The 20886-nt window shown below is 39.7% G+C and overlaps 1 protein-coding gene across 3 annotated transcripts in view; it reads right to left on the minus strand.

The window, feature by feature from the left end:
- The window catches only part of LOC127655784 (disintegrin and metalloproteinase domain-containing protein 22-like), an 81960-nt gene that overhangs the window by 39220 nt on the left and 21854 nt on the right, over nucleotides 1-20886 (minus strand). For all 3 annotated transcript variants that reach the window (XM_052143752.1, XM_052143751.1, XM_052143753.1), the window contains exon 4: nucleotides 13559-13625. In XM_052143752.1, coding sequence (XP_051999712.1) covers nucleotides 13559-13625 — 67 coding nt within the window. The remainder of the gene's footprint in view (nucleotides 1-13558; nucleotides 13626-20886) is intronic.

The following is a 20886-nucleotide window of genomic DNA, read 5'->3' on the forward strand; positions in this document are numbered from 1 at the left end:
ATTCAGCATGTCTAACCTCAGAGGGAAGAGAGTTCCACAGTTTTGGAGCAAAAGAAGAGAAGGCCCTGTCACCCATAGAACGTCATTGCAATAGGGAAAGGAACAAGAGGGGGCTTCAAAAGCTCCAAAAACCCACACCCACTCAAAATAAATCGATAAAAATTTAAAAACAATGAAAGATGGGAGAGAGGAGCGGCAGCCAAATGCGCCAGTGTTCCCTTTCAACCGGAAGTGTGCCTATGAAAAATTTGTAATACATCATTCAAACATTCACAGTGTAGGTTGGAAAAAGTATGTGAACCCCTAGGCTAATAACGTCAACACAAGCTTATTAGAGTCAGGAGTTGACAAACCTGGCATTCAATTAATGAACTAGATTGGAGGTGAAGGTTAGAGCTACTTTGACTTATAAAAAGCACTCAAACATTTTGAGTTTGCTATTCACAAGAAGCATCTGCTGAAGTGGACCATGCCTCTTAAAAAGGGTTGAAAAGGGTTACAAATTTATCTTGACGAGCTTAGATATTCATCTTTCCACAGTTCATGAGTCTACTATACAGAAAATGTTAAACGGCATGGTGTCCATGGTAGGACAACACGAAAGAAGCTGCTGCTTTCCAAAAAAACATTGCTGTGCACCAGAGGTTTGCCAAAGACCAAATTGATACTCCACAACTCTACTGAGAAAATTATTTGTGGACTGATGAAACTAAGGCTGAATTGTATAGGAAAAACATGCAAAACTATGTATGGTGAAAAAAGAGCACCGCATATCAACATGAAAACATCATCCTAATGGTGAAGTACTGTGAAGGGAGCATCATGATTTGAGGCTGATTTTATGCTTCTGGGCCTGGAGCTTGCCAACATCAAGGGACACAAGTTCATCAAGATATCCTACAGGATAATGTCAGGGTGGCTGTGCATCAGCTGAAGCTCAGTAGAAGTTAGGTGATGCAGCAGGACAATAACCCTAAACATAAAAGTAAATCCACTACAGAATATCTTCAAAAACGAAAATTCACCTTTATAGTGGCCCGGTCAGTGATCAGACCTTAACCCAATGGAGATGCTTTTGGACTGACCTCAAGAGAGTTGTCCATACCAGACATCCTAAGAATATGGCTAAACTAAAGCAATTCTGTAAGGAAGAATGGTCAAAAATTTCTTCTAAACATTGTGCAGATCTAATCCACAGCTACCAGAAAGGCTTGGTTGAGGTTATTGCTGCCAGTTATTGAAGATCATCCAGTTATTAAATCCAAGGGTTCACTTACTTTTTCCACAACACTGTGAATGTTTAATGGGATGTGCTCAATAAAGACATTAAAGCTTATAATTGTTTGTGTGTTGTTAGCTTAAGCACATTGTTTGACTACACTTGCGACTTTGATAAAGTTGAGATTATATTTTTATGACCAATTAATGCAGAAAACCAGCTATTTCCAAAGGGTTCACATATTTGTCTTGCCACTGTATACAGTTAAAGTATGTATTTGTTAGCATTACAATGGCTACAATCACACTGCAGCTAAATATGAATAAATAAATAAAATAATCAAATGCAGTAACTTTAATTTGATAAAGGGAGAGTTCACCCAAAAAATACAGCTCTGTCACCATTTACCCACCCTTGAGTTTTTTCAAGCTTGTATGACTTTCTGTCATCTGTGGAACACAACAGGAGATGTTAAGCCTCAGTCACCATCAACTTATATTGGATGGAAAAAAGATGCACAGAAATGCCTAACATCTCTTTTTGTGTTTCATGAAAATAGTAAAGTCATAAAGGTTTTAAAGTCATACAGAATTTAAATTTCTGGCTGAATTACACTTTTCACTCGATTATCCAAAAACAGGCATTATCACATGGCTATTCAAGATATAATTTTTTTTAAATCTAACTTCAAGCTAAAATAACTATATTTTGAAATATACCATTACTGTGATATTAAAAAATGAATATACCATGATTTAAGCTGTTTGTCATACCACCCCGTGCTAACATGTTTAAAATCTGCATGTGTGTGTGGCAACATTTATACTGGCCATTGAAACCTCTTATTTGTACTCAAGTGATCAGAAGACTTGTAAGAGCATTCCTGTGTGTGTGTGTATTATATACTAAATGTTTTTCAGTGTAAGTGCTTGGCTGCCATTAGGGCTGCAGGTTATCGCTTCCTGCATTCTCTCAGAGGACTAAAGCTTCAGCATTTTCCAGCAGATAAATTTCATTTCATACCCTTTCATACTCTCTCTCTCTCTCTCTCGCACTCTTTTATTTTTTTACTGGTTTTATCCATTCCTCTGCTGTACTGTTTCTTCCAGCTTGTAGTTCTGGAGCATTTCTGCCTCACATCTCAGATGCTGCACTTTCCCTCCCCAAGAGTCCTCAGTTAATCAAGAGCCAAGGGCAGTCTCTACCACGCACATTCCTGAAGAATGCAGTTGTTGTAGAGAATGTCTCTCAGACTAATGACCCAGCATGCATCAGTGCTAGGAAGCACAGAGATACAGGCTGTTTCTGAAGCTTATTTTTTTTACATTTATTTTTTTATTATTATTATTATTCCAATAATCTGTTTGTATTTGCTAATTCTGTAGTTAAACTTATAGAATGTTCTCCATTGCTGTGGAGAGATAAACATATCTTTAACTCTGCTCTAAAATCAATTCAGTGCCTCTCTCTCCATCTCTCCATCTCTCTCTCTCTCTCTCTCTCTCTCTCTCTCCGTCCTCTACTTCTATCATTCCCTCCTTCCTCACAGAACCCTCTGCTCTAGTTTGCATGCATCCTTAGAAACAACAGTCTCAAAAGAGCCCTCCCACTAACACGCACACTCAATCACACAGATTGTATTTCCTCAGGCTCTACATCTAGGTTGTGTGTGAGAGGTTTTTGTGGGTCTGAATACTTTCACTAAAAGCTTTGCAAGAATCAAGCTCTATATAGAATGTATATAGAACACACACAAACACACCTTGAGATAATGATGGTGTCCAACATACAGCAAACAAACAGGACACGGATTCCCTGCCCCTGTATGTGTGTGTGTGACAGGAACAATCTGCCACTTGGCTAAAACGAGCAAACACCTTCTGCTCTGGGCGTGATGTGTCCCACCTGAACACACATGTTTCTCTGTGCTCTGATAGAATGAAGCTGAGAAATGTGGCACAGAGACACAGATCTGATCACACTATATTCACTGTCCTACAGTAAAAAACAATCATAGAGGACTCTTGTTCTCTCCCTTTCGCACTGTCACAGAGACAAACTCACTCGTTAAATACTACACAATTTCTATGTTTCCTAGAAACATGTTTACAGTAATATTCTGTATGAAATCATGATTGACCCTATTTACTTTCTTAAAACACGTCTTGGTCTAATTGTGCCTGATTCATAAGTAAATGAAACCAAAAAATATATTTTTGTACTCTTACCAAAATGCAATAACATACTACGCCTCTCAAATTACTTTCCTTTTTGGCTGACATAACAAATCCCTCTTATTTTTTAAACTCCTCCAACCACCTTAGTTAGGGCTGCACAAATAGTGGGAAAACGAATTACGATTACGGCTGCCACGATTATGTAATCGTGAAAACTAACGCAGTTGACTATTCTAACCAATCACAGATATGTCTGTTGAGCAATGAAATGGCAATGGTCAATCAGAGATGATTAAATGTCTTAAAATATCCTCTGTCCTATCAGAAATGACATCTGATCCTAATCAGCAAGTTTTAAACAGCTGTCTTATGTTTCACCTCTGTTTGTGGTGGCACACGAAAATAAATACTGTAGAAGCATCACCTGACACTTGAAAAGAAGCTATAGAACAAAAGCGAAAAGCACTTTAGAATTATTTTCGGATTTATTGCATGTTGCGACACTTGCTTGCAACGTAGATGGTAAATACACTGCGAATGAGCAATGCAACAAAACTAAAATGCTCCCGTTCTAATCAAGGCAGAGTGCGGTATAATTAGATTAAGTCATTTTTCAAGTTAAGTCATTTTTATTTGTATAATGCCTTTCACAACACGCATTGTTTCAAAGCAGCTTTACAGAAAATCATGTATTAACAGAAAATTAAACTGTAATATCTATATTGTATTAAGAGTCATCATTGTGTAATTTGATTAAATAAGATTATGAAGTGTGTATAAAAAAAAGCAATTAAATAATAATTGTATTTAAAAATCCAGTGAGCAAGCCAAAGGCGACTGTTTCAAGGAACACAAAACTCGATAAGATGTTGGTTAATGGAGAAAAATAACTTTGGGAGAAACCAGGCTCACTGTGGGGGCCAGTTCTCCTCTGGCTAACATCATGAATATAATGCCAATGTTACATATTTATGTGCAGTGCAAGTCATGGTTTAAAATTATTAAACTAAGTAAGTGTTAAGGGTCAGAATATAAACAAAGATTTTGTAAGAACTGTTAGATTAATGACTAAAGTCTTTGAAGTTCATCCTGGATTAACTGCAGAAGTTCATATAGATGCATTGTCCTTTGTTAGTTGACTAGATTAGACAGCTTTGTTTTTAATAAGATCATTCACAAGAGTGGAGAAATCCGTTTGGAGCTTCAGTGAGCTTGCACTGAACTGCAGGGCTTAAACAGTGTAAACCTGAAATGAGTGAAAGCTTCAATCATTGTAATGGGAGAGTTCGTCTCGTTGCTTGATTTCTGTATACAATAAAAACATTTTTATATAATATTATTATTAAATAATTCAGTTTAAATGTTCTAAGCTTGTTTTGAAGGTGTAGCCAACAAAAGGAATATGACACGAATGGCATTTCATGAATCAACCGTCATTACTTTCGCTTCTGCTCTAATAAGACCCATTTGTCGTGCAGCCACTATTGGTAGATTTAACATTTTCATTAATTGCACAAACTCTGATTGTAAATGGCTGTTTTTAATACCCAAGGTGCAACTGCTGAGCTAAATATGATCTAACGATGATCTTACATGAACAAGATCACCATTGAAGATCTAAGGGAATGAATGGGCACATGTCTCGCCACAACAGCGCTAACTGAATGCAGTGAGTAAGTTGGTCCATTTAAATCAGCTGTTAATAAGTTTGAATATGTTATATTATTTACTCTACGTGGACCAATCCTTTAAGCAGTAAAGACACATATTGCATGTCTGATGGTAGTTTTTTATTTTATGCCACCTTTCTCAGGCTTTAGAGGTGTGTTAAACATGTGGGGATATGTGTATTTATCAACCTGTTACATGTCACACAGGCAGATTGGATCAAGTAAAAACTGGTTTTGTCATTAGTTCAGAAAAAATCTACATATATTTCTGCTCTACCATAAATCTTCCTTTATTAGACCTAACATTAACAAACATTATAACAATATTTAATTAGTAAAAGATGCTTAAAAATCCTGGAGCGAAGCTCATATCCACATGGTTGCCTATTTTGTGATGTCACTGTAATCTAATCTTCTAATCGACATTAACAATTGCGATTACAACATCAATGGCAATAATCGACAATTATGATTTTTGTCATAATCGTGCAGCCCTAACCTTAGTGCTTTTCTGGTGTGTAGCACCCACTTTTGAAAATCAAATCAAATTCAGATGGATAAAATCAAGACCCACTCTACATTTAGTAGAAACATATCCTATTTCACTCTGAAACACATAATATTTTGAAGTAAAAATGTTTGCGAACACTGTTTCAAGTAGTTTTTTTGGTCAAAGCACTTTTTATAAATGTATTTGTTACTTGAACTGTGAAGTTGTCTAAATCATTATTTTGACAAGGCACAACGCTGTTTACGTATGCAACTGTTGTTCTATGACTGAGTGGAAGACCGGCAGAGACAGTACTGAAAGCACTAGTGGAAAAAATCTTGCTCTTGTGCTTTGACTGGGAATCAAATGAGAAATTTGTCACCCCGTGATGCATGAAGTGTCTTTAGCTATAAAAAAACCCTGAACACATCATCTCGATCTCTAGATCATTCTCACGAATTCCGAGTGACCAGAGACTCTATTGGTCTTCCACTCATTTATAGAACCACAGTTACATACAGTACATTATCAGTGATTTATTTCCTTTCATTCCAGACCGCCAGAGGCAGTACTGAATGCACTAGTGGAAGACGAATACCTACGCAGTCACAAGGAATCCCCTTGTGATACATCAACACAGATAGAGAGCACCACATCCCACAGTTCTGGCAGGGGAGTCACATTCAGTCTGTACAAATGAGAAAAAGTTCAGGCTGAAGCCCATGTTGCTGCTGCACAAATTTTAGAGAGCGATACACCTCTGAGCGCTGCCCAAGTTGTTTGCGAGAGCACGCGTAATGACAGTGAATAGATGAGGGGACAGGACACCCTGAAGACTCGTATGCATGAGATATTACTGCATCACCCAGTGCGCTAGTCTCTTCTTGGAAAGTGAAGTCCCTTTGCATGCATCACTAAAGCAAACAAACAACTGGTCAGTTTTGTGCCAGGCTGCTGTCCTGTGAATGTAAACCTTCAAAGACCTAACTGGACACAGCCCAACCCATATGTCAGCCTGATCTGGTGGCAGAGCAGCCAACGCAATGGGCTGATTCATAAATTGTGGAGACAATGTCTTGGGTAGAAATGCTGGACTGGGCCATAATGAAACATTATTAAAATCAGGCCTCCAGCGCAAACAAGGAGCGCCAAGTGATAATGTGTGGAGCTCAATCACACACTTCGCTGTTGTAAAGGCCAAGATTTCAAAGACAGCCATTTAACATCAGAGTTCATTATAATGCTTGACATAAGGAATTAAGCACCACACTCAAGTCCTACTTTGGGCTTCGCACACCTGTGAAGGGCACAGATGATTGGCCCCTTTCAAAAAGGCCACAACTAACTGGTCAGAATCAAGTGAGACACCGCTCACCTCAGAACGGTTGGCTGCCAAAGCTGCTACATACAGTACAACTTGAGTGTAGACGAAGAACGTCCAAGCTCCAAAAGATCATGCAAAAAATCTAAAATCCATCCTACAGAACAGTGTAGTGGATCAACGGCATGATCGGTGCACTAGTCACAGAACACCTTCTACTTACTAGCATAAAAGTTTTGTGAACCCATGGAACAGGGTTCTTCAAATCAATGGTAATGGGCGGCGGGGGGGCATACAACATTATATCTGGCCAGTAATAAACCAGTGCATCCAGGCCGAATGAACCTGGCTCATCCGTCAGAAAGAACCAACAAGGGCAGTGAGTTATCTGACTGTCTATGAACACATTGACTACTGTGGTCCCATAAGTCCACCATATGATCTACACCACCTCCGGGTGTAGTCTCCAGTCTCCCTGTAACACCATGCCGCGTGAGAGAGCTTCTGCGGCATGGCTGAGTCGACCGGCAGGTAAACCAATCGAATGGAAATTAGGTTTGCTAGAGCACATTTCAGCAGCTACTTGAAGTGCGCTCTGTGACCCTGTTTACCCCTGATGATTGATGTAAAAAAACATTGCCACGTTGTCCATGCGCACCAAGACATGTTTGTCCCTGAGCACTGTCTGAAAATGGAGTAGAGTGAGAAACACTGCAGTCAATTCCAGAACGTTTATATGTGCTGTCCACAAAGCCCCGCTCCAAGTGCCATTAACTCGGTTCAGACTGCATCCCATCTTAGAAGAATAATATGGTCCAGAAACTGGCGAGTTTGATCCATTGCCTGCTGTGGTGATGCTGCACAGACAAGCAAATCATACAGGTACAGCAAAAGTGCAGCCTGGATGAACTTCAAAAACACCCTTGGTGCTAGAGAGAGGCCAACCGTGAGAACTCTGAACTGAAATATTTGACCCATATATGAAAATCGAAGGAATCGCCTGCGTTCCGGAAAAATATATTGTCCAAAAATTTTTTTGAGGCATAACAGCCTGTAAAACATCTGCCGTGCGCAACATGCGGAGTGGCAGGAACTTTAGAAAACAATTTAAATTCCTTAAATGTAAGATCGCCTGAAACCCACGATCTTTCTTTGTGACCACAAAATAAGTGGAAAAGAATCCCCCAGGATGAATTTGGGGATTCTATGGGTCCTTTGCGCAGAAACACCTGAACTTTGTGCACAAGGGCGTCTATCTGCCATGGATTGTGAACTAATGTGGGTCTCACGCCAGTGTGTACAGGGGGGCGACATCAAAACTGTATACGATAGCCTCTTGAGAGGGTAGTTAGCAGCCACTGGTTTGTTGTTATTGATCCCCAATGAGCCAGCTGACTCTCTGTAAAACAGCCCACAGTCGACCTTACCAAGTCAGCGCTCCTGTCGGCTCTTTTCAGCAGAGATGGGGGGGTGACGATGGGGGCCTTGGTGTTGCATGGGAGACTAATGCACCCATAGTAAGGTGGCACCACGTCTGGCAGGAGTAAGTGGAGGTTGGGGGCTCTGAAGGCGAAATTGATGAGCTTAAATGAACGTTTTGGACCAACATTCTGATAGCGAGCAACAGGGGTCGCTGTAGGTGTCCTGAGGCCTGAAGCTGTCCCTACATGACCAGAGCTTCCTGTGCTGCCTGTCCGAAGATGCGACCAGGTACTAGTGGCAACCATCTCAAGTTGTTCCGACAGACCTCTGGCAAAGGTGATTGGGCCAACCAAACCTGGCGCCGTGCTTGCACTAGAGTGCCCAAAGCTGTGCCGCAGTGGTTGGCAATGACCCGCCTGCAACGCAAGTTCAGTTAGATCCATCACTAAAGGGTCAGATGACATTGGATTCAGGGAGGAGTGCAACACAACAAGCATGTGCGCCAAAGAATTATAAACACGACCAAGACATGCCGTAGAGTTGTATGCCGATGACAGCAGTTCATCTGTGCATCTGCACTCGACATGGGGCAGCTCACATTCTCATGGAGTGCCTCATCAGGAGACACAATGAGCGCCACAACACTGGGTTCTACAAGTGGCATGCTGCCAAGACTCACTGCCTCCGGGTCCTGCATCAAAGCCAGTGTGTGGGCAAATTGATCAGGACGTGTGGCCTTTAATTAACTCTGTAATGCAGACACCAGTACGGATGTAAATCACGCACTGAGGCATCATAAAGGAGGCTCTTTGTGCACAATGCAGAAATACATTCTCAGAGCCCACACATTATCACTGTCAGAGAGGTGTGACTGGGCTGCAGGCAAACATTCACCAGTCACTGAGGGTGCAAACAGATTTGCACCAAAAAGTGAGGCAGCCACTGACATTGCATCTAAATGTAAGCATAAGCGTAGATCTAGCGGGAGACTGGCAGCTGTACATAATCACACCATTATCTATTTAGCACCTAGCCAATCATACATCAGCCATTGCTTTCAAAGCCTGCTTTCTATTTACCTCTTTGCTGTTTCAGTGTGCCAAAATGGCAATTCATACTATAGCTTAATATGTCCGATGTCGAGTCAGCTTCGCTCCCCGACAAGCTAATATCCAGCTCTGGACATGGATTTATTCACTTGCTTCATATTTTATATCCAGGTGCAGCAGCTCCTTGCCACAATGTGCGTCTGCAATTTCTGGAGTCTCAGTTGGATAACAGAAATGTTAACCTGGCATCTCCGTCAATGCCAATTTCCACAGGCCACAGGTGAACCAGGTCATACACAACATCGTGGGAAACCTGCCTTCCCTCCTAGACGATGCCGGTGCTCCATCTCAACTTTCTGCTCCTCATCAAACCCATGTGGAGTAAACAATCAGCAAATCCAGATCTTCATCCAGATCTCAGTCACGTAGGAGACCTCCCTCCAACGAGCCATCGCATCTATCGCAATCGGAATGCACATTGCTGAAAGGCACGCGCTCCTTGCCAAGTCCATCAAAATCATTGCCTCAAGGCATCAGCTGATGCCCATCAGAAATAGGCTAAGTACTCAATTATATTCATCAAATACATTTAGAGTATGGTTTACAGGTATTAGGCTTTCTGCTGCCAATGTTGTCTTTTCATCATGACCCTCATCTGAATCAACATCAAATTCAAGAGGCAATATTTAATTTCAATAGAGCATTCGGTTCTCATGGTAGGCGATCACGCGTTTCACAGCGTGGCGGCCGTGCCATGTGGATAACTGAGTTAAAGTCCACAATGCATGATGATTCTTTTACCATTTTGCATGACTGAGCTTACCTCTATCTGGGAATCAAGTTATATTATTCATGCATGTCATGATGCACAAGTACTTATCGTACAGGGTCTATTACTCCATTCAGTTAAGATGATGTCTTGTTTTGTTTGTTGCTCCTATCGCACAGAAATCATGAAGTGCTTCTTGCTTCATATGTCTACTTCCACATTCTCCAAATAAGGAAGCACCACTTGTCATTGCGCGCCTCTGATGCCTAGTGGTAGGCTCCACTCCATGCATTTTGCTGCCTTATATGATCAAGTCAAACAGGGGTCTAATTCCTATTCCACAGTTATGTTTATGTTTTATCACTCATTCAAACAACATATACAGTAGTACAGAGATTTGTATTATATGGCTTTTCGTAAATAATTATTGAATTTTTTTCACTGTTCAAACCACGTTTCAATCAATGGGGACTTTTTAGCATTGGGGCCTTATCAATGTTCCAAATATCAAAGCTCATTATGAGTTTAACTTATTTTTATGGGCTTTATCAGGAGCTTCGACTTAAAACATCACACCTTTTGCATCTATATACTTCAACCCTATCCAAGGCTGGGCACGGCATCCTCCTTACCAAAGCAAACACCAAGACGCTTCCATAAGTCATGCCCATTCACTCCACTGACTCGCACATTTCAGCACATCTGGCAAAATTTACTTCACTGTCCAGCTCACAATTGAGTGTAGAAGAAGTCTGCAAATTTAATTCTTCTTCAGAAGGCTTATGCTGGATCCGTCCAATATTTTAAGCTCCAATCCATCCTATATTCCCATGCCACTCACTGCTCCACTCTGGATGTTTAAACAAATGTTCTCACAAGCTGGGCATTCCCTCTCCAGTGAAAGAACCATAAGCCTTTCTCATCTCTCGAATTTTCCAGCATTGCACTCTATTTCCCCCCAGACACAAAACTTCTTCGCCTCTTTATAAATTAGACAGATCATTAGTTTGCACTTTCTTCCTCCCACCAGTCTCAGTTTCCATATGCAATATCCTGTCCCTTTGGGTCACCTTATTTTGCCATGCATTTATCATTCATCAAGGCTGCTCCATCTCTCACCTCCTCATGCTAGCCCAATCTGTTGATTACTCTGACAACATATCTATTGATGACGGCTGCCGATCAGAGGTCTTGGAGGCTACTTTACAGTAACATGGTTCACAGGGAAATGGCCAGACTAATTCCTCACACTCGCACTCAGCTCCCCTCCATCCAAATCTTCGAAATTTACAACATCGTCGTTGCCAGCATATTATGGGGTCCCCTTCTGGGCACATTAACGTGTCGTCATTTTGCAACAATACCACTACCGTCGCGATCATCAAGAAGGTGGTCCTCCTCCAGGATCATTATGCCCCTACTGAGCCGTTTGACATGGCAGAGTATCAACTGCACTTCAGTCTCTCAGCCGAGCATATTCCTGTATTTCAATTAAATCGCTGGCTCCCTATCTCGTTTCCAGGAGTTTCATCTACTATGTCCCTATGCCAGCATACTTCCCGTCTCCTGCCCACACCTTCCAGACCCTCTGCCAGACTAAGCCCCTCACTCCTCCTCCTTTTAGATTCCGCTAAAACTCATGCAGAAAGGACTAGGCCATTCAAACACTCCAAAACAAACCACTCGGGGTGTGGTCGTAACATAATGATATCTATAATCTCCAGCTCCTCATGCCCCTACACCTCCATGGTTATATATCTGCAAACTAGTTCACGTCACATCTGATCCCTTATCTAACACATTTGACATTGCGGTCTCCTCCCCTAGTTTCTCGAGGGAACTTATTCAGAATGGGTGCGGCCACAACCGCTGCTCAAGGACTCTCAGAATCCACAATCAAGATACTTGGCCGCTGGCCTTCCTCATCATACCAGAAATATCTTCAAATCATCTCACACACATCTCAACTCTCCATCAGCCGTAACTTTCATGGCTCTCTGGTGGTGCCTGGGGCCACTCACTGCTATCAAATTCAAACATGTCTATCCTCTGGCAAGGATATTTTATAATCATATCCGCTCTCCTCACCAGGGCTTCCACAATCCTAAGCATTGTTTTTATTCGCATAAGTACTGCACAGCCTAGCTCACCCTATCACAGGGCTTATGTGCAAACGCTGTTAAGATATTTCACATACAATGTCCACCCTGTCAGAGGGCTCATAATCAAACGTTTTTCTTTCAACAAAGGGTACTGCATTACAACATCGCCCTTATTGTGGGGCTTTATGCTACGCTGTTCACTTCTGGCAAAGATATTCCACATACAACATCCATCCTCGTCGGAGGGCTCATAATCAAACATTGTTTATCTTTCAGCAAAGGGTATTGCACAACAACGTCACCCTTATCATGGAGCTTTATGCTATGCTGTTCATCGCTTGGTAAAGACATTCCACAAACAACATCCATCCTCGTCGGAGGGCTCATAGTTAAACGTAATTTATCTTTCAACAAAGGGTATTGAGCAACAATGTTGCTTTATCGTGGGGCTTTATGCTACGTTGTTCATCTTTTGGCAAAGATATTCCACAAACAACATCTGCCCACAAAGGAGGGTTCTTAATGAAACATTGTTTATATTTCAACAAAGGGTATTGCACAACAATGTTGCCCTTATCGTAGGGCTTTATGCATGTTGTTCATCTTCTGGCAAAGGTATTGCACAAGCAATGGTCACCCTCATCGAGGGCTCATAATCATATGTCATCAAATAACTGCCCTCATCAGAGGGCTAGTACCATATGTTAATTATCTTCAGCTACGGGATCACACAACAATGTCACCCCATCACAGGGCCAAACGAAATGTATGGAAAAGCGTGAGACTGTCTCACGGGTGCTTACCGGGGAAAACACTTCTAAACAGCAATTCCCAATCGCGAGCAGTGAATCCTGGAGTAAATTGCTCATAAACTGCACTTCCCGGTCATTTGTGGCATTTCACGGAGAAACCTGCATGCAATCTAATCCGTAAACAGAGTGACGAAACAGTTCACGGATATCAGCTAAAGCACTCTTCAAAAATTAACTGAACAAAATATCGTCACAATCAATTCCATCAAGTGAGAATAAAGAGGAGATTAAGCTGACATGTTCAGGGGTTTAAATAGCTAAAGACACATCATGCATCATGGGGTGACAACTTTCTAATTCGATTCTCTGTCAAAGCGCAAGCGTTTTTCCACTAGTGCTTTCAGTACTGCCTCTGGTGGACTGGAATGGAAGGAAATAGAACATGTCCTTTCCTAGCACCCTTATGTGGTAGCCATGATATAGTAACCAGGTTTTATGTAGAATAATGAGAGCTAAGGGTAGAAAACAACTTTGAGCCATAAGCAGAGACCTATTTGATGTTGAAAAATCCCAATTTTTATACTCACTTTGGTGACGACTGACTTCCCCTCCTCTGATATGTGCCTCTCAATGTAATTTGATGATAGAAGATCACTGCAAAAAAACAGAAATACACAGTTGGTGAAGAGAAATGTACAGAAAAAAATTTATTGCATTTCCTGAAGGCAATATCTTTGCTTGCCAGGCAGAATTCCAATAGAAAGTGATCATACCTATGCCCTACTCACTGTGAAGGACAGATCTCTTAAAGTGTGTGCTCTTAAGGTGGCAGGGTATTACTATATAAATGTACCCTCTGCTAACAGTTCTGTTGGAAGGGCCTTTTGTGAAATCTTTCATTATCTTACTTTCGTTTTGGAACAACCCTTCAAGTGGCACGCCCTTTCCACAGTGCCATTCAAAGGTGAAAAAATACTGTTTGAAATTCACCAGTATGGCAAATTAGATTTTAGGCTTTGGTTCAGTGTAAATGAAATGCCAAAGGGTCAAAGCTAGTCAAAGGGTGAAATTTAAACTTAAAAAAATATATATAAGTATGAAATAACAAAAATAGATTAAGTAGATATACCTAGAAAAGCCTAGCAAATATACCAAGAAAGCAAAGTTTGATTAGAGCATTTCAAGTTGAAATGCTCATGTCTCTGTTCTGCTATTATCTTTCAGAGGAAAGATATAATTAAAAGGTATTCCACTACAGATTACAGAATACATGCTGTAAAATGTAATTTGTAATGTATTCTGTTAGATTACTCAAGGTCAGTAAAGTATTCTAAATACTTTGGACTACTTCTACAGCACTGGTAGATTTTTTCACTTGTTTTGACTATAAAAACTTTAAAAAATACTGCCAGTACAGTAAGACAAAATACACATGTTAAAAATACATTATCTAAAAACCTAAATATCTTATGCAGTGTTGTTTCTAAAACAAGATATATACAATTGATCTTGTTTTAAGGATTTTTTTATATTTTTTCAGGAAAACAATACAAAAATTATTATCAGGAATATGATTTTTGCCCTAATATCAAAGGTCTTACTAGAAAAAACAAATGATCTAACGTAAAATATGATCGTGCCTGGTAACATGTGCATGTAAAATGCCTAGAAATAGCATTCTAGCTTAGCATAAAGCTGCTCGAAAGTTACTTGTCTGTCTGCTCGATTGAATGTAACACATCATAAGAAAGTGTTTCACCACTGTTCAAAAGCACTTTGGATCGCATCATTTATGTATAAATGTTCTCCATCTGAAAGGACTAAATATGAAATGAAACAAATGACAATAAAATGCTTCAGTAATCAAAATACTTTTTGAATGTAACTGTATTCTATTACCAATGATTTAAATTGTAACTGTGGTGGAATACAATTACTTATATTTTGTATTTTAAATACATATTCCCATTACCTCTATTCCGTTTCTCCCCAACCCTGTCCACAGCTGATGTCATACATCAGAATTCACACAAAGTTGTCTTCAAGGACACTTTAATGTGTGCTGTAATTTCAGCAAAGCCACTTTCAAGGAGTTAACTTAGACTGGGGCGAAAGATTTCACTGAGCATACACACATAAACACACACATAAACACACACACACACCCACCCACGAACACAATGGAGAGGAGAGAAGAGGAATATGTGCTGTCCGTGGTTCTGAAACAGCTCCCACTGACACAATCACATACTGAGCTCAGAGCTCATACATTCACACTTAAGTAGATCAAAGTAGTGAAGAAAAACAAGCTACTATTTCATTTTTGCTAGTAATGTGGAAGATGATACTTGGAGATTGCTGTGTCTTACTAAAACCGAACAATACAGCTCAAACAGTATAATTGCATGTCCCCTTAAGAGTGTTATGTTCCATTTAAATTCAGTTTCCTTGTGTACATCATCTTGTTGCCTCTGTTATTATTTTCTTGGTAGGCATGGATGAGTTAATTGCTTTACCCGCCTTGAATCACAGGACTGGCAAATAAACCAGTGTACAATTTTTTTTAAACGTAAGCGGAGAGAATGACAACTGAAATGAAAATTCTTTATTTATTTACTCACCTCATGCTATCCCAGATGTGTATGACTTTCTTTCTTCTGCTGAACACAAACGAAAAGGTTTAGAACATCATCTCAGCTCTGTAGGTTTCCACCATTTACTTGCATTGTATGGACCTACAGAGCCAAGATATTCTTCTTCTATCTTTGTTTGTGTTCAGCAGAAGAAACAATGAAGATGAAGAATGAGAGAATTTTCAAACCATTCCTTTAAGGGCAAATCAGAAGTTAGTTGATGTTGGTGGGAAAGCAAAACATTTTCAAAACAATGTTTGCCTATCGTGTTAACTGTGTTTAATGTAGTTGGATGGTGTCTATTGCATTGTATTGGACGAGTATGGAATATATCTGTGGAGTATGCTACATGTGAGTGGAAAGTTAAATTGACTGTTTATTATTTTGAACTCCTTTTTATAAATAAATACATTCAAACTTTATTCATCACTGGCATGGAACTTACTGGAAAGTAAAAATGCGTCAGCACTACTGTCTGTCAACAGCCCCTATTTGGCTCAAAGGATTGATGTTTGCTCACTATCCTTGTGATGTCTGAAACATTGCTGGACCATCATGTCCCTTTTCAATTGCTATTGAAAATATATTTAAAAAGTCAATGTAGTGTGGAATTGCAGTTTCATTCTGTTAGGTGAACTTGGTTTGTTTTCATTAGGCAATTAGGGAAGGCCTATCTATTGGTATACACTAAGTATGTTATAATTTATCAAAGCTTTTGTTTTCCAGGTAGTTCTGTTTGTTATTTTGGCCTGTGGACACCCGAAGACAATTGTAATATACAGGTTTGAGTCATATACAAACTTGAGTTATATAAAGGTATGTGTTACAGTATAGATACAGTCTTTAATAGAGATAAATACAGACTTATCTTTTTAAATGGTTAGAGTTAAAAACAGGCATGTTTTTCAGGCAGTCTTGTTTGTTATTTTGGCCTTTGGGCACCCTGAAGTCCATACTTAATTTTTCTTATAATGTAAATAAATAACTTATCTATAATTCCATGTTTTTTTCTCTCTCCATTTTAATTTATTAATGTGCCCTTACCCTCTACACAGGGTGTAACAGACAGAGGGAAAGGTGAATGATTTCAGTGTGCATGTCTCAAAGCAGGAGCCCTGACTGTGAGATCACATATCCTTAGCTCAACGCTAAGAGCAGGATCACAGCGTGACATCAAAGCCAGCTTTAACCAGCCTTCAATGACAGAGACACACATCTCCAACAGCATGTGTTCACAGCAGTTCACTAAACCAGGTGATTATCAGTATTTTTATGTAGCTAAAGACCTGGAAAGAGACAGATTAAGTGTTGATTTGGTATTCAGACAGCAGATTTACCTCACACACTGCTGTCACCACCACAGGACATTATACACAACCTAAAGCAACACTGACCATTGAACATCCAGATAACATGCTCACACACGCACATCGAGAGTGTTCACTTGTATCAGTTTCTGTGTGTATGAGCAAGACATCACGTCTTGACTAATGAAGTGAAGTGAATTAGCTGAACCAGCCTGAAAAATACCAAAACGAACACATGGATCCAAGGACTAATGGAGGACAGGACAAAACCGAGGGATAAGAATAGAGAAAGACTGAGAGAGGACTAGTAAAGGAGGAGGAGAGAGAGTAATAAAGTAAAATGTCTGGGGAAAGAAAGAGAGAGTTGCGAGAAGAAAAAGAGCGAAAGGGAAAGAGAGAGAGAGAGAGAGAGCGAGAGAGAGAGAGAGAAAGCAAGCACTCAGGCCAATATCAGCAGCACACACAGCATGCCTAGTTACACTCGTGTCATAAAACATTGTGATTGATGATAACAGCTGCCGTTTCACACACACCATCATGCACATGCACCAAAGCAGTCGCTACATTCCCACATCCACCACCTCCCCTTGTATGACTTTTAAACAGGCATGAGTAATATGCAGGCTGGATTTATATAAAGGTTGGACCACAGATATTATAAGGATGAGATGGGGGTATATGCATATGAATGTGAGGAATTGTGATGCCAGATATGACAGCTGTAGTTTTTGCCTTTTTTAAAGAGGCATCACAACACCCAGTATGACTACTGCAAATATGGAAGTCCCTACTAAGGGTACAACACACACCAAAAACAGACAGTAAAACAAATTTAACAGATTTCCACCAGTGTACAGTATTTATGTTGTTTCTTGATCCTATCCCAGTCTAAGCAGAGGTGGAAAGCTGATGTATATTGTGATGTGTGTAATGCAGAGGTAAATGCTGATAACAGATTTCTGCTTTAATTGCTTTGGGATTTGAAACATTTATAAGGAAATCCCCACAACCCCCTACCCAAACCAATCCATTCCTCCTCTCTCACATACACACACACACAGAGCTCTAAAATTGTTTATACACTATATGCGATATCAAATGACTAGAAAATGGCTCTCATTTTCTCATATAAAGCTTAATGGATTTATGAGACAGAGTCAGATATGTGCTAATTAAAGAGCAGAGGGAAAACTAGATGAATATATATGAAAGGGTTTATAAAAGAGGGATGCAGATAGTGTGTTAAGAAGCATTGCAATTTCTCTCTGTGTGTGTGTGTGAGAGAGAGAGAGAGAGAGAGAGAGAGAGACGAGAGAGAGAGAGAGAGAGAGAGAGAGAGAGAGAGAGAGAGAGAGAGAGAGAGAGGTTCTGTTGCAGACATTTGCTCTGTTCCAAAATCTAGTGTGCTGTCTACGTAGGCATCATAGGTATGCTCCCAAAAAAATTATAATTATTTTGAAAAATATTGCAATTGAACTGACATTATAAACAAAATATTAGTATATATATATGATTCCTTTTGACCAGCATTACATACAATGTTTTTCCCATGTTGTACTGCCAATAAAATGGCTACTTTTTGGTTTTACACTTCAGTCCTCTTGAATAGAACTAAACGTGGACCTATTTTATGTCAGCCACAAACAAACAAGCAAATAAGTAAATGAAATAAACAATGACAAAAATTAATAAATAAATGAAACATATGAAAAAATACATTTCTTAGTATACACATTGTACCCACTTTGTGATAGCCCACTATTCATCATCATTACTTGCTTGTGTTAATCAGGAGCATCTACTTTAGTATTTGTTTTACAAATTTTGTCTGTTTAATGAAAAAAAAAAAGTGATACATCCACATCTGTTTATAACCTATGTAACATTCAAATAATCACATTAAAGTTAACAACTATTGATCATGGATATTTCTAACATTTTGAATGTATTTTGCTATCCACTGATTTTCAATTTTACTGACAATTTTTTTTTTACGAGGGGTTTGATCATGAACCATCATTTTGTGGGGATGCGTGCAGAGGTGGCGGCAGCCGATTTTGCCGGGGCTTCAGCCCCGAATGTTTTGAGTGTAGCCCCGAATGAATTTTGAAAAGTTGACTGACAAATATGAAACAGGACAATAGCCTATGTAAACCCCCTGAAATCATAAGTTGCCTTATTTCATTGTGCTTTGGCTTTGCACATACTGCATACAGCCTGTAAAAATAGACATAGGCATAATCTAGCCTATAGAATAAGTTCCTTTGCTATCGGTAGCCTATGGGCGACTCTGTTTCTTCCTCTCTGTTGAATATGCAGCAGGTAGGGGAGGAGCTGACATCAACTAACTTTACTTAGTGGCGAGTTAACAGCAGTTAGCAGGAAAGACAGCAAAAATGAAGCAAATGAGGCTTCTAAAATTTCTGAAAGAAGTCAGTGGGTAAGAATTCACATTTGTTTTTGTCCTTAAAGTCTAAAGATCATCATCTGGCTGGCTTTCACCCACAGTACAGTGGCTTTCACAGCACAGTGGCTTTCACCTCAAGACATCTACTACCGACTGATATCATATGTTGTAACCTCTAGCCTCGTGGTTAGCGCATTCACCTTCCACGCTGGAGACCGCGGTTTGATTACAATTCAGAGCATACTTTTCTTCTTTATCAGGTTTTGTTTTCTCTAAGGATAACCAATAAGCATTAGCATAAAATGTATGTGTGACTTGTTTTGTGATATTAGTTTGTAATAAATATACACTTTGAGGGTAGCAAAGATGTGCCAGAATCAGGCATGGAAACTGGTAACAATTAATCAGTCACTTTACTTTAGAGAAAGTTAAAAGTGAAACATTTCTTATCCCAATGATCCTAATGAAAGGATTTTGACAGATGAACATGGAGAATTATATACAGTTCGATGCCATGGTGTGTCAATGAACATAGACTAAAGTCATTCATGTATTGCTTTAACTTAGGATCTTATACATCATTTTGACTATTTATGTCAAAAAATATAAATTATTTATATTCAATATTTTTTTACCTCACTTTACTCACTATAATATAACTCTTTTGTGATGACTTTATGTTAATGTACATGAAAATTCAAGAATCATGATAGATCTTAGGGCAATCCCACTGATCTGCTCTTCCCAATACATTTACTTCAATGGTATTGGTCCACAATTTGAAATATGTAGCAATTGATGAATTAGTTGTTTGAAGCTGATTTGCAATAAGTTATGTGCTGTATCTGTTCTTTTGCATCACAGATGATTCAGGGAGGAGAGAGGATGTTGAGGATAGAACTAGAGTGGAAGATTTAGGAACTGTAGAAACAGACCCAGCAAGAGCAAAACTCAAAGAATACCCTCTCACCAGCTTTGAACTACAGAGAAGTGGTTGCTAGTGTGAAAATAAAATTGTCTGGGCTAAGCCCCTGATGTCCTTCAATGCTGTAAACGCCTCTGGATGCGTGTGACAGCAGTCTAAGAGCACTTGTAATCCTGTTTTTTAGCACCACTGGACTGGTGCAGGGCTTGAATTTCGGTGCGGGAATGCGGGGATTGCGCATAATTTAAGCCATTCCCGCAATGTTAGCTTTTGTAGTGCGAGAAATTCCCGCACAAATATATTTGCTTCATCTCAGAGCAAATGATTAAAAAATAAATTCACAGATGCGAGAAAAAAGATGTCAAACTGTATTTTATTTTCGAATTTAATACCTCAATCAGCGCTGGACCGGCATTCTCTTCCGCTGAGCCCTGGCTGTTACAGACAGATCATGTTTCACGCTGACAATGCAGTGGTCTGCGTTGCGCTGATCTTATCCACACTATCGAGTGTAGGTGCAGCATTCTAACATTTTGAGTCATAATGAGCTGTTTGTGAAGAAATTATCCGCTTCTAAATAATGTCATTTTAATCACGCAATTGAAACATTAAAAACCATTTTGCTTTTTATGGTGTGCGAGTG

Source organism: Xyrauchen texanus, chromosome 15, assembly GCF_025860055.1.
Source record: "Xyrauchen texanus isolate HMW12.3.18 chromosome 15, RBS_HiC_50CHRs, whole genome shotgun sequence".
Lineage (NCBI taxonomy): Eukaryota > Metazoa > Chordata > Actinopteri > Cypriniformes > Catostomidae > Xyrauchen > Xyrauchen texanus.